Source organism: Myotis davidii, unplaced genomic scaffold, assembly GCF_000327345.1.
Source record: "Myotis davidii unplaced genomic scaffold, ASM32734v1 scaffold866, whole genome shotgun sequence".
In the NCBI taxonomy this organism is placed as follows: Eukaryota; Metazoa; Chordata; class Mammalia; order Chiroptera; family Vespertilionidae; genus Myotis; species Myotis davidii.
Window position 1 is genome coordinate 70995 of NW_006297145.1, and position 13471 is coordinate 84465.

Genomic DNA, 13471 nt, shown 5'->3' on the forward strand with positions numbered 1-13471 from the left:
CACGCCCCACTCTAACCCCTGGCCCTGTTTTTCTATATAACACCACCTGATGTTATACTATTAATGTGCTTATTGTCAGTAGGATAAACACTCCTAAGAGGCAGGATTTGTAACTGCCTGGTCCCTACTCTGTCCTCAGTATTCAGGACAGTGGCTGCTTGATAAATATTTATTAAGCAAATTAATGAGTCCACAAGTGGACTGAGGAGTAAATGAATCAGCCAATAGCTCTGGCTGTCACGGGGAGGAGGCCTAGGCAGGCAGAGAATGGAGTGAGGTGGCTACCGCTCACCACGGGGAGCTGCACAGTGGCCTGGATGAGGGTGAGGGCAATGGGAGGGGATGGAAGGCGCCCGACTCTACACCTAGGGCAGAGGCTGCTGGGTCATCCTCACGGACCCCCGTCTCCAGGGCTCCTCCCGAAGCCTTGAGCATTCTGGGCAGGCCAAGGGCACACGATCACGGAGGCCCATCATGGGAACCCGCCAATGGACAGGATGCTCGGCCCTCCCGGCTCTGAGCCCCTCACTCCCAGGCTCCTCATCTGGTCCCATGATGCCTCTCGTGCAAACTCAGGCTGGAACGACTGCCCCATTTCCCAATAAAGCGGAGGCTCCCCTGACGGGCGCCTGCTCTCTCCAGCCCCGTCCCCTGTATGCCGCCTCCCAGGAGGATGCTGCTGACGGCCTCAGTGATGCCAGGACAATTGGGGGTTCCCTAGGAGGTGGAGTGATGAGGTTGCTCTCCCACCCACTGACTAGCAACACCGGCTCTGGCTTCTTTGAGATCACACCCAGCTCTGCCGCTTCAGCTGACGGGTGGTAGGCAAGTCACTGAACTGCTCTGTGCCTCAGTTTCCTCATCTGTAAAATGGGTCACAGCAATCCCTCCCTCATGGGGTTGATACAGTCACACCTACAAAAATGCTCAGAACAGAGCCTGGCACAATATACAAGGGGAGGCGGCTGTTACACCAGAAGTCTGAGATCTTGCAAATGAGCCTCAGAGACGGAATAGCTGCAGAACATGCCCTGGCCCCATAGGAACACCTCGGCGGAAAGGAAGCCGCAGCCCTCGCACACAACCCCCTCCAAACGCCGACATGTAACGCGTCCAGTGCTCCCTGGAAACAGTCCAGCGGGCACCACCGCCGGCCACAGTTAAGGTGAATGGCGAGGTGGGGCTGGGTACATGCAGTGACTTCCCGAGGGTTGGCAGTCACAATCCTGACCTCGGCAGGAGACACGAAGAGTGTCAGAAGCCTGGGACACGCCTACCGCAAAGACCAGCGGGGCCCCCAGCACCGTCCAATGCAGCATTGTCACCTGCCCCCGGATTCCACCTGCAGCCACGCTGGAGACTCAGGTGACAGTCCTGGTGGGACCGAGACACAGGACTCTCTCCTGTGCTGACACATTCGGAACTTGCAGCAGTTCCTTAGTCACTCAACACGTATTTATCAGGCAGCCCTTACTTATGGAGAAGGCCCCGGAGATAAAAGATGAGTGGGCCCCTGTGTCCCCAACACCAAGCAGAGGGCCACACACACGGCAGCTGCTCCAGAACCCTTGTTCAGGATCCATGGCGGGGCTGGCAGTTGGAAAAGGGCCCGGGAGAGGGGGAAGGACCCAGAGCCTGAGAACAAGCATGTGAGCTGGACATACAGGGCAGGCGTGACTTTCTCTGAGAAGGAGATCAGAGAACTACAAACTGGAGGACCTACTGTGTGCCAGGCACTTCAGTTACTGGGCGCTTCACGTACGTGACCTCATTAGATTCCCAGTGTGAGACAGGCACTAAGATCTCCCCCAGTTCCCATCTTCTAGACCAGGGGTCCTCAAACTTTTTAAACCGGGGGCCAGTTCACTGTCCCTCAGACCGTTGGAGAGCCAGACTATAGTTTTTAAAAAAACTATGAACAAATTCCTATGCACACTGCATATATCCTATTTTGAAGTAAAAAAACAAAATGGGAACAAATACAATATTTATATTTGCATGTGGCCCGCGGGCCATAGTTTGAGGACCCCTGTTCTAGACAGACATACGTCCAGAGAGGGCAGTGGCTTGTCTAAGGCCACACAGCCATTGTACAGAAGATCAGGTTTCTAACCCAGGCCAGGGGGACCCCAAAGCCCATGCAGTCGCTACCTGACCCAGAATTGGATAGGGCCCTGCTACTGTAGGAACTAGAGGGCCCCAGGAGCGGCTCTCTCTGGACCAAGAGAGAGCACAGCCATTGTTGGCCCCTGGTCTCAGCCATTCTCTGCTATTAATGGGATCCTGGAGCATGACTGAGGGCAGGGATGGAAGGCGGAAGGGGAGGGAGGAGCAGGACAAATGGCCAGCCCTGGGAGGGAGGCCTGCGTGGAGCAAATGGCAGACGGGTCGGAGCCCAGCCCTGCCAGACTCCATCTGCCGAATCCAGACGCTCAGGAGCCCCGAGTCCCCAGGCCATGTTCCTTGTGCATCTGAAATAGCTGCAGACAGCAGGCTAAGAGCCCGGGGATGCGTCAGCAGAAATGCTAAGGGAAGAGGCTTTGAGAGCAGGATCAAGGTCAGAGCTCACAGGGAGTTGGCATGAGCATCTTGGCCACCCCTCCCCCACCCCCAGCTTCTTGGGGCCTCTTTTCTCCTGCACCCACTGAGGCCAGTGCCCATCTGAAGGATTAGACCCAGAGGGATCTTTCACCCATTCCAATCTGAGGTGCCTGAGGCTCAGAGAGGGAAGGCCACCTGCCCAAGGTCACACGGCAAGGATGGGGCAGGAAGCTGAATCTTATTTCAGGTCTGACTGTTATCCAGACTGCTTCCCACAAGGGCCAGGATGCCCTCAGCACCTGCTGCCCCATCTCTTTCGGCCTCCAATCTGTGGCGGTTCCAAAAATTCCCTTCCTTTCAGAGAAAAAAAAACACCCCAAAACCTTAGTGTCTGAGTTGGCCCGTCTGGGCCTGGATATCCCAGGAGTATGGTTTGAAGGAACTTGGGGACAAGATGAAATTGGGGACAAGAGGAAATGAAGTGATAAGGGCACTCCACTGTGCCAGCCTCTGCCAGGAGGACTCCGGATCCTGGAAATGGAGGTGCGCATGGCCCAGGTGCCACCTCAGCAAAATGAGGCCCTTCCCTCGCCCCCCTTCCCTCCCGCCCAGTTCCCTGGTTTCTAGGCCTCCGTCCCCCATTACAATGGGGGGCTCTTATATAAAGGTGCTATTTTCAGCCCTTTGTTCTTCACGCTGCTTTACTCTGATGCCAGGACCACAGGCTCCCCCCACGTCTGCCCCAAATGCACAGGGAGAGGCCTGAGGCGGGTGGAAAAGCTGAGCACTAAGTCACAAAGGCTTCTCAAGGTCACAGGGGGACGAGAGGGAGGAGTGAGAATAAGAGAAAAAGGAGCCTGGTGGGTGTGGCTCAGTGGTTATGCGCCAGCCAACCCATGATGCCCCAGGTTGGTCAGGGGCCCCATCCCAGGCTCTCACACCACCTTCCACCACTTATCGGAGTGTGAATTCTGTAGATGACTTGAGGCTGCCTCCCCAGTGGACTTGCTAAGCTTCAGGAGGGCAGGTGCGGCGTCTTGCTCACGGCTACAGTGCCTGGCTCAGTCTGGCATGCAGGAGGCGCTCATGGAAGCCTGCTGAGTGAGTGAGTGAGTGAGTGAATAGATGGGTTTCTTCTGCTCTCCCCGGGGCCTGAGACAGGCCTGAGCGTCTCCACCATCCTTTAGCCTGGATGAGGAGGGGCACGGAGGCCATGAGCAGGGAGGCTGATGCAGCAAAAGGCTGACAGCCACCCCTGCACCCCCTTCTCACCTTCCTGCAGGGGGAGAAGGGGAAAAGGGGAGAAGGGGAGAAGGGCCTTTAGAGGCAGGCGCTCACCCTTAGGCAGGTCCAGGGAGCTCCTTCCAGGCAGAGAGGCTGGGCATGCAAAACCTCCCAAATCCAGGTGAAAAGGAGCGGTGGTTAAGGCTGGGGCAAGTCCCAGCTGCGCCCCAGGCTCCCAGTGGCACCTGCTCCATGTGTACCAGGCTGGCCGTGACCTCTATAACCCTTTTCCTCTGCAGTGCCCTTTGCCAGCCTTTAGAGTAGCAATAAAATCAACTTCCATGAACTCCACGCCTTCAAGTCCACGCCTGATCTCACTGAATCCTCAGGACACCGACAGAGAGCTGGGCTTTCAGCCGAGTACACAGATGTGGACACTGAGGCCCCCAAAGCTGACGCCACCTGCCCCAGGTGACGCGGCTACTAGTCAGGCAAGTCACGTGTGGGACTGCAGATCCCACGCACTGAAGGCCTCCGCCCGGCCTGCTTGCACGAGATGAGGAATTCGGAACTGCGGGGCAGGCCGCCTCCTTCACGGGAGAGGAATGATATTGTTCGGAGGCAGCAGAAATTCCCAGGGCTGCGTCTCCATTAGGCACATGGGAAATAAACACAATCTGTCGCTGGGGGAGGGCTGCATCTGATTTCCATTGATCGACTGCGTGTGGTTGAGGGAAACGGCTGCACAAGGAGCCACGTCTGACCTGGGATTGATCAGCGGGCAGCATGAGCCAGGGGATTCGGGCAGAATGGAAACTGGCTCCATTTGGAGCCACCGTCTGGGGCATCTGGGTCACCGGTAGCCAGTCGCCTGCCACCCTGCCTGTCCGAGTGCCAGGCAAAGGACATTTTCCTATGACAAGGGAGGAGTGTTTGGGAGGCCGGAATGTTAGAAGAGAATCCTGAGTGGCCGGGAGTGCGGTTTCATTTCAGTTTCTGCTCCACATTTCCTGGGCTCCCACTCTGTGCCAGGCCCTGGGCTGGCCCTAAGGACACAGACAGGGGAAAGATGTGGTCCCTGCCTGCACCCCACCAGCTCTCCCTGCTTACCTGGGGAGACAAACTCCGGAAGAGGCCGAAGCACCTGACAGGCATATTAATGGAGGTATTAGTGTGAGCTCCATGAGGTCAGGGATTTGGGCCGTAAGAAAGAAATGTTTTAGGCAATTGTTCATCCAAATTGGAGGGTTGTTTGTTACTCAGCATCGCTTCAGCCAGAGCTCACGAATACATGGCATTGTTGCAGGCCAGGGCCTGGCACTTACTCAGTGGTGAGTATACCTTATTTTTCAGGCTCAGTCTCTGGAGTAATGCTGCATCCCTCGTCCGAATGCACAGAGACGTGGTGGAAATACAGGGTTGCCATTCCTTTCTGTGCCTCCCCTCGAGTGTTTCCCAGCATCTCCCCACAGAGAGAGGAATCTGAGATAGAGGAGCCTGGGGTGGGGGTGTCTGCCTTGGTCAAATAGATGGGAAGACTGAGGCCGACAGTGGGTAAAGGGCACCCTGCATGGTAGGGACACAGCAGAGGGGCTGTGGGGCTCCTGGCACCCAGGATGGGGCTGGTGCTCTGTACTCCTGCAGGAGGACTTCCAGGAGGAGGTGTTTCTGTCCTGTGGCTCCACACACAGGCAGCAGGAGGTGCCCAGTCCGAGCCCTGCCGTGTGTGGAAGGAGGGGGTTCCCAGGAGACACCAAGACCAGGACTAGCCAGGCAGCAGGAAGAGCTGGTGCCTGCAGAGCTCGTCATCACACCCCTTAGCAGCTCAGGCTGCACAACCTCCCAGGCCCTTCCTGGGACTGAACCTGTTCTTGGTACACACCCACCCCCGTCTATTCTCAGCGATCAGAGGCATCTGTTCAAGCTAAGCCAGACGATGTCAGCCTGGCTCTAACCTGCCAGTGGCTCCCATCTCAGAGTCAAAGTCAACATCCAGTCCTCAGCACCCACCTGCCAGGGCCCTTCCCTGCATGCACCTTGCTCCAGTCGCACGGCCCCCTGGACTTTGCTCGGACACTCCAGGCCCGCTCCTGCCTCAGGGAGCACCCGCTGTTCCCTCTGTTTAAAGTGCTCTTCCCAGCAGTGGGTGATGGGCATGGATATCTCCCCCACCCCTTCCCTGTCGGTACTCAGGTGCCACTTTTCTGCCACCCAACCCCGTCCCAAATCCCCTTCCTGCTCTATTTCTCCGCTTAGCACATTTACCACTTATACTGAGCATTTCAGTGGTTTATCTCGCTTACACCCCAGCATGACCCCAAATTTCACTGTGGAAAGAATTTCTTTGCTGTTCGTACTGTATTCCAGCACCTAGAACTGTGTACAGCACATAGTGAGCACCCAGTCATCACTGTCAACAGAACAGAGGAAGAGAAGGAGGGAGGGAGGGATGAGAGACAGACTGACAGACAGACAGATGGATAATGTTAACAAGCAGCTGGTGGGCTCCTCCAGGGAGGCATCACAGCCAGCCACAGGGGTTAATGGCAGCAGCTCAGAGGCCAGCAGGCCCGGGGTGCATCCTGACTCTACCACTCGCTGGCTGAGCAGCACGGAGCAAGTAGCTTCTCCTCTGTGAGCTCCTCTGTAAAATGGAGATCATAGCAGTGATGTACTAGTTACTGGGAGGGTCAAAGAAGATATGATTGGAAAGCATGATGCCAGTGCCATGGAGAACTTCTGGCAAATGCCAGTTGCTATTATTAAGAAAGGCTCCAAGTATGGGCCAGGCTCTGTGCTAAGCACCAGGGGATACAGTCGCCACCTTCAAGCAGCCCAAGGTCAAGGTGGGTAACAGGCCCAGCTGGTACAGATTATTAGAATATAATGAGACAAGAGCCGTGACAAAGGGAAGTCCAGGGTGCTGGAGGAGCCAGAGGCTAAAAGTCTGGAGAGAATCAGGGAAGTCTACTCGGAAGAGGTGGCAGGTGAACTAAGGGCCAAAGAACACACAGGAGGCAGCCAGACCATATAAAGTGGGAAGAACATCCAGGCCGACAGAGTGACATATGAAGGGCCAAGAGGCCTCTCCACAGTTGCACAGCACAGAAATGACATCCTCACTTTACATCTCCTAAACCTGAGCTCAGAGAGGTGACACCACTTCCAGAGGTCACACAGCAAGGAATGGCAGAGCCCGAGGAAACCTGGGGAGAGAGAGTGAGCACCAAGAAGAACCGCAGAGCCCTCCACGGCTGAGTGCAGCCATAAGGGGGTGGCAGGCGGGAAGGGCCACAGCCCCTCTACCTCTGCCCCAACTAAGGGACTCCCAAAGCCCCACCCAGCCGAATGGACGGTACCTCCATCAGGTCTATAAGCCACAGCAGCCGCTCCTGGGGAGAAAGGATGGGCAAAAGGCAAAAAGAAAAATACATCAAATAAATATTAGGGATGGGGTGGGCACAGAAAAACCCCCAAACCCGTGCAGGCATGCACACACACACACGCACACACAGGAAAAATAAACACAATTCTCTTTTTTTACTTCGAAGGCTTTGGTCAGAGGTCATGGAAGGATGGGGAAGAAAAGGCCCTGTTGCTACGCTCATTCTAACTGCCTGCATGAAGGAAACCTCACTGCTCTGCAGAAATGACACTCGTCCTCGAGAAGGACCTTCAGGAGATGGTCATTCACCTTGGGGCAATCGTGAGACTCTCCAGCAGGTGGCGCTGCGGTCATTACTCCCATTTGGCAGATGGAAAAAAAACACAAGGGAGGATCGAAGAGGGAAGTGACTTGTTCAAGGTCACACCTGCTAATGAGAGGGAGAGCCTGAAGGAGGACCCTGTTCAGAAGACTTGATCAGGGGAAACCTGGATTTCCAGGGCCGAAGCCTGTGCAGCAGGAAAGCTCAGAGTCTGAGAAAAGGAGCCTGGCTGTGCATGTGGAGGGCCCTGGGTGGGATGCAGATTAGAAAGGGTGTGGCAGATGCCTCGCCCAGCGCTTTCCAGAAGTCTCCCTGTGTCTGCAAGGCCCTGGGTGCAAATCCTCGGGGGGGGGGGTGTCTTCCCAGCCAGGTTGGGAAAGGACGGAAAGAACCGAGGCTTCACCTGCCCTGGGCTGTGGGCAGCATCTCTGGGTGCTGGCACTAGCAGGGAAGTGCTCATCATTGCATCCTCCAACAGCTGGGAAAGCAGCTCCAATGCAAGGGGAGAAACTGAGGCACTGAGGGGTGAAGTGACCTTTCCACGCTGCCTCTCCTGCCTGGGCAATCTTCCTTTAGAATCCACCTCTGAACCTAGCGGAGCGGCTCCGTGGTTCAGCATCGACCCATGAAACCAAGAGGTCCCCAGCTCCATTCTGGTTAGGGCACGTGCCCAGGTTGCAGGCTTGATCCCCAGGAGGGGGCGTGCAGGAGGCAGCCAATCGATGTCCCTCTCATCTATGTTTCTATCTCTCTATCCCTCTCCCTTTCTCTCTCTAAGCTCTAATTAAAAAAGAAAAAAAAATAATAAAGAAGAATCCGTCTCTGAGAGCTCACTCTGGCGCTGGTTAGTCCTAATCTGACATGCATGTGCTACCTGGTGGGTCACAGACTTCCATAGCTACTCACATCTGAAGCTTGGGGACCCCTTCCATCCATTTCCCCAAAGCTTCCTACTCCAAGTCATCCCATGGCCTTTCTGAACTCAGCCTTCCCCAGGGTGCCCCAATCTGCAGGGTCTCTCTAGCAGGGCAGGGTGAACTGCCACACCTGTGGCTTAGACTGGCCATGGGCAGCACTTTTCTGGGCTGGGACAAGGTCACTGCCGGCCAATGCTGAACTGGGGCTGGGACCCCTGCCCAAAGCCCTTCCCGGGCATAATAGTCACCCTGACTCCTCCGAGTCCTGCAGCCTAATCTTCCCTCCAGGCCTCGGGCTACTGTGGCCAGCGCCAGCAACAACGTCAGACCATTTTACACATGGGAAACTGAGGCCCAGAGAAACCACGGCTAAACCTAAATCTTCTGCCTCACAGGCTAGAACACACCCCATCCCAGCACCCCAGAATTGGAGCCTGCAATCCCCCCGACCTCGGGTTTTAGAGCAGTGACTCGGTGCAGCCTCATGTGGCCCTCATCAGGGCACACCAGAGAGTGTACACAGGTGGGGACAGCTCCTCCCTGCCCCAGAGTGACCTGCTCATCCCAAAGCATGATATTGTCTCCCCCGAAACCACATCCAGAGCCCACAGGAATGCACAGCAGCTTCTGGGGTCACCCCAGGAAGGGATAAGGACCCCCGGGGATAAAGGTGACTCAGTGGTAGAGGTAGGAGGCAGAGGAGTAGAAGTTTACCCAGAGCTTTAAAAAAAAAAAAAAAGCCAGGCTGAGCTGGGAGCTGGGATCTGCAAGGGGAAGGTATGCCCACTGCAGGCTGCTTCCCGGTGGCTGCAGGCCCCTCTGTGCCCACTAACCACTGTGTCCGCAGCCCTGCACATCACTGCACTCTCAGAGCTCCAGTTTCTGCACCTGTAAAAACCTCATAATAGTGGAGGGCCTGCTGCGTGCCAGGCACGGGCTCTAGGAGAGAATGGGGCTCAGGACAACGTCCCAAGTCTAATTAAGACTCTACTGAGAGAGTTGCCATTTCGCCATCTGGGAACAATATGCTGAGGCAACTCAACCATCCCTCCCTTTTCACGGAGAGTGGTGAGGAGTGATCCAGGCAGGAAAGGAGAATATGGAGCCCAGTCAGATCTCCCAGCTTCCCTCCCGGCTCTCCCGCTCACCCCGACAGGGACAGCAAGGACGGGATTTTCCCTGTAATGGACGGCAATCCATTTCCTCGGCCCCTTCCTTGCTAGGCCTCCTGGGATTAATTTGCCTCCGAGCATCCTGAGGGCAGAACCACGCCCCGAGATGGACCACACGTTCTTGAGGGGAGAGGGGGTTGGACAGTGTAGGAGAAAACCAGGCTGGGTGTGGCTTCATGACAAGAGGGCGTGTCTTGGGGGAAACCCAAATCATCACGCCTCTTCTGGTGTGAGCGCCCCCTCAGTTTGTCATGGAGCCTCCCTCGGATGATCATTATTTTTCCCACCTGTCTCATTAGCTTTGATCTTTTCTTTCTCCCCCAGCCCAACCCCCCGCCCCAATTTTTACTCCTCCCCCATGCTTCTCTACTAGAGCCCGTGCCTGGCACGCAGCAGGCCCTCCACTATTATGAGGTTTTTACAGGTGCAGAAACCGAGGCTCAGAAAGGCAGGCAGGGAGCTGGCAAGTGGCGGTGCTAGGATTTGAACCCGATGGTCTCACTCCAAAGCCAGGACAGTCGCCCCTCAGTATCCGTGGGGGACTGGTTTCAGGGCCCCACATGGATACCAAACCCTTGGATGCTCAAGTCCCTTCTGTGAGAGGGTACAGCACTGCGTACAGGCTTACGACAGAGCATGCCCGGCATCCCTTTATTCACACACATCCAGCCTAGCGCCTGATGCACGGCAGGTTCAAGTTTTGCATTTGGGGGCTTTTTAGGGTTTCTTTTTCCAAATTATTTCTAACCCATGGCCGGCTGAATCCACAGATGGGAAACCCATGGATACGGAGGGCTGACTGTCTCTTTACTTTCCCTCTGGCCACTGTGCAGGGATGGGGCAGGGACTCACCCTGGCCGAGCTGACGGTGGTGGAGGTGCCGTGGCTGCCTGTGGACGAGCCTGTGTCACTGTAGGAGACCATGGAGTAGGTGTCACCGGGCCCAGGGCCGGGGGGCTGCCGCGCCTTCATCGACTCGATCTCCCTCCTCAGCACCAGGTGATCAAAGCGGTCCAGGTCTTGGGGGGAAATGGTGCCTCTCACCTCAGAGAGGAGTGAGAACTGGAGGCAGGGACAATGGGGCACTCAGCAGGGAGCCCCACCAGCAGGTGGGATGGCTCCTGCTACCCCCAGTGACCTGCATGCCACCTTGACTACTGGCCTCCCCTCCTCAACCCTCAGTGGCTCCCCACTGCCCTCAGGAGAAAGTCCAACACCTTGGCCTGGATGCTGGGCCAGCACCCTCCGGCTCCTCCTCCCCGGCACCTTAGCAGGCATGACTGCAGCAACGGAACACACCGGAAGCTCCTCCCCCACTTCTCTCCAAACTGCACTGCCTCTGGGAGGTCTTCCCAAATGCAACCACGCCCAGTGGGTTCCTCACTTCTTCCTTCGTGCAGCCTCGGAACCTCAGACTTCCACCAGAGCGAGTTCTCAAAGCCGGCAGCACGGCAGGCACCGGGCTTGTAGGAACTGCTGGTGGCCTACGCCCACCCACAGATGTGCATGCAGAGTGAACAGGCCAGGGTGGGGTCCAAGCATTGCTTTTTAAAAAAATCCTCACCCAAACAGGGAGCAAACCTGCAACCCAGGTACATGCCCTTGAATGGAAATCAAACCTGTGACCCTTCAGTGTGAGGGCCGATGCTCTAACCACTGGAAACACTGGCCAGGGCCCAAGCATTGCTTTTTGAAAGCAATCCAATTGATTCCAAATGTGCATAAAAGCCACTGTGTTAGTTAGGGCCTCGATCACAGGAGACTTTAAATGACTTTCTCCCCAGGCGTCTGTGGGCTTCCCCGGGCAGGGGACCATCGTGGTCACCAGTCTCTGCCCAGGGTTCCATTAGGCCCGACTCCTTGTAGGTTCTTAGTAAACGAGGGGGGACCTCGGGAGGCAGGAAGGGATGCAGAGCCCTTGAGAGCTGCAGCCAGGCCCCAGCAGCCCCCGACCAGCCTCTCCCTTGCCCAAGGAGGGGTGCCAGTCACCTTGGCATGGGTGTTGAGCAGCTCGAACAGGGCCATGACCAGGGCCTCCACGGAGACGCTGCCGCCGCGGTACTCCTCCAGGTAGTAGGCCATGGTGGCGCGCTCCTGCTCATTCAGCAGGTGCCGCGCCTGCTCCTCCAGCAGCACGCGCGTCTGGTTGCCCAGGCTGCTCAGGGTCACCTGGGAGCCGGCCGGCCCCTTGTAAAATCCCAGCTGAAAGACAGAAGATGGAGCTGCCCTGGAGCCAGTGGCCAGGCCCGGCCAGGACCACGCTGCCGCGGGATGAGGTCAGTCCCTCCATGGTCTTGTCCCCTGCCTCCCCACTCCGACAAACCCTCAGGACACGCTACCAATACGTGCTGAGTGCATGTGGCCTCCTGCAGTTGCAGTTTCATGTCTTACATGGCACTTTTACACGTATCATCAGGTCCTCTTGACCATTCAGAGGGAAGCAATGTTATTAGGGTTCCCATTTAGTCCTCTAGGCCTCAATCTCTCCCTTATTAAATTGGGGGTAATAGTAACTTTATTTCCAAACTACACTTAGATGGGCACACACACACACACACTCCAGCCCCTCCCGCCACTGTCTTTACATCATCAGCATCTGGGATGCCACCAGCCTCCCCTCTGCCTCTCCCTGTCACCACACACAGCGGCTGAAATGATCTTGTGAAAACACGGATCTCCTCATTTTGCTCCCTGCGTAAGCTCTCCAACGGCATCCCATCACTTCAGGTGAGAAGCCAAACCCTGTGTGAGCTGGCCACCTACCTGCGGTCGTCCTGTCCCTGCCCCCCTTGCTCACCGCACTCCCAGGCTCTCCCTTCTTCCAACAGGCACGCCCTCTGTCTGCCGGGGCTCTGGCACAGGCTGCGGCCTCTGACTAGGTCAGCCCCTCCGGCTCCTGCACCAGCCCTTCTCTCATTCATTTCTCTCTGACCTTCCGTTCACAGCCTAAATATCGCCTGTTCCTACTTCAGACAGCCTTTCCCTGTCTCAATTAGGTGTCCCATCTGTCATTCTCTCGTAACACCCAGCACCTTGTCGTGATGGCAGTGAGCATTCCTGTGATTGGACATGGGCGTAGTTCGTTTTGTTCTTTTGTGTGTCTCCTTCACTAGGGGTGACCTCCTTGAGGGCAGGGATCTGGTCTGTTCTGTTCGTGGCTGTTAACCCCAGTGTCTGGGATGGTGTCCCGGGGCTGCCCAGAGCCTGGAGGCACTCACAGGCATGTGTGCGATGGAAGATGGACAGACAGACTGCCCAAATGAATGAGCTCATGTGTGTGAGTCGCCGGCACACATGGCAGGTCCAGAGCTCCCCCCACGGAGCTCAGAAGCAGCCAAGGACAAGGAGGCCTGGGGACGGAGGGCACCTACCTTGTCTGCCCCTTCTGTGGTGGGGTCCCCAGGAAACCTATCGAGGAAGAGAAGCGTGGTCAGCTGCACGTCTGAGCAGTTCAGACGGGCACGGGCAAGGAAAGATAGGTCTGCAGCGGGGTGAGCAAAGCTTTGAGAGAACTGCGGCCTCCACTCGCTGGAGCTATCAATGAACATGAACCCCTGGGCAGACGGGCGGTTCCCAGCCTCCCAGTCAAGCCACGTGGACAGCAATTCTAAAACCAGGCACCTACAGTCCAGGCAGGAGAGGAGAGAATAAGGTTACAACTGATCCGTGGCCTCGGGGTCAGGCCAGTCCTAGGAAGGGGGGCGGGGCGAACGGAGCCTTAGAGATGCGACTCGGCTGCAGCTGGGTTTTTAAGCAGCAGCCGGAAATCCAGTTTTTAAAAAAATGGGAAACCTGGGACCTTTTTAAATGTTTGTAACTAATTTAAAAATTACAATACTGTGTAGACGAAAAGGGAGAGAGAGAGAGAGAGAGAGAGAGAGAGAGAGAGAAGGAAGAGAGAGAGAGATGC

General features: G+C 56.3%; 1 protein-coding gene across 1 annotated transcript in view; it reads right to left on the minus strand.

The window, feature by feature from the left end:
• Window positions 1-13471, minus strand: part of DFNB31 (deafness, autosomal recessive 31) — a gene marked incomplete at its 5' end in the record, with an annotated part of 60456 nt that overhangs the window by 6079 nt on the left and 40906 nt on the right. Inside the window, 4 exon segments of the mRNA XM_006772888.2 lie at window positions 7125-7157; window positions 10414-10623; window positions 11551-11763; window positions 12933-12969. Of these exon segments, the coding sequence (XP_006772951.1) occupies window positions 7125-7157; window positions 10414-10623; window positions 11551-11763; window positions 12933-12969 (493 nt within the window).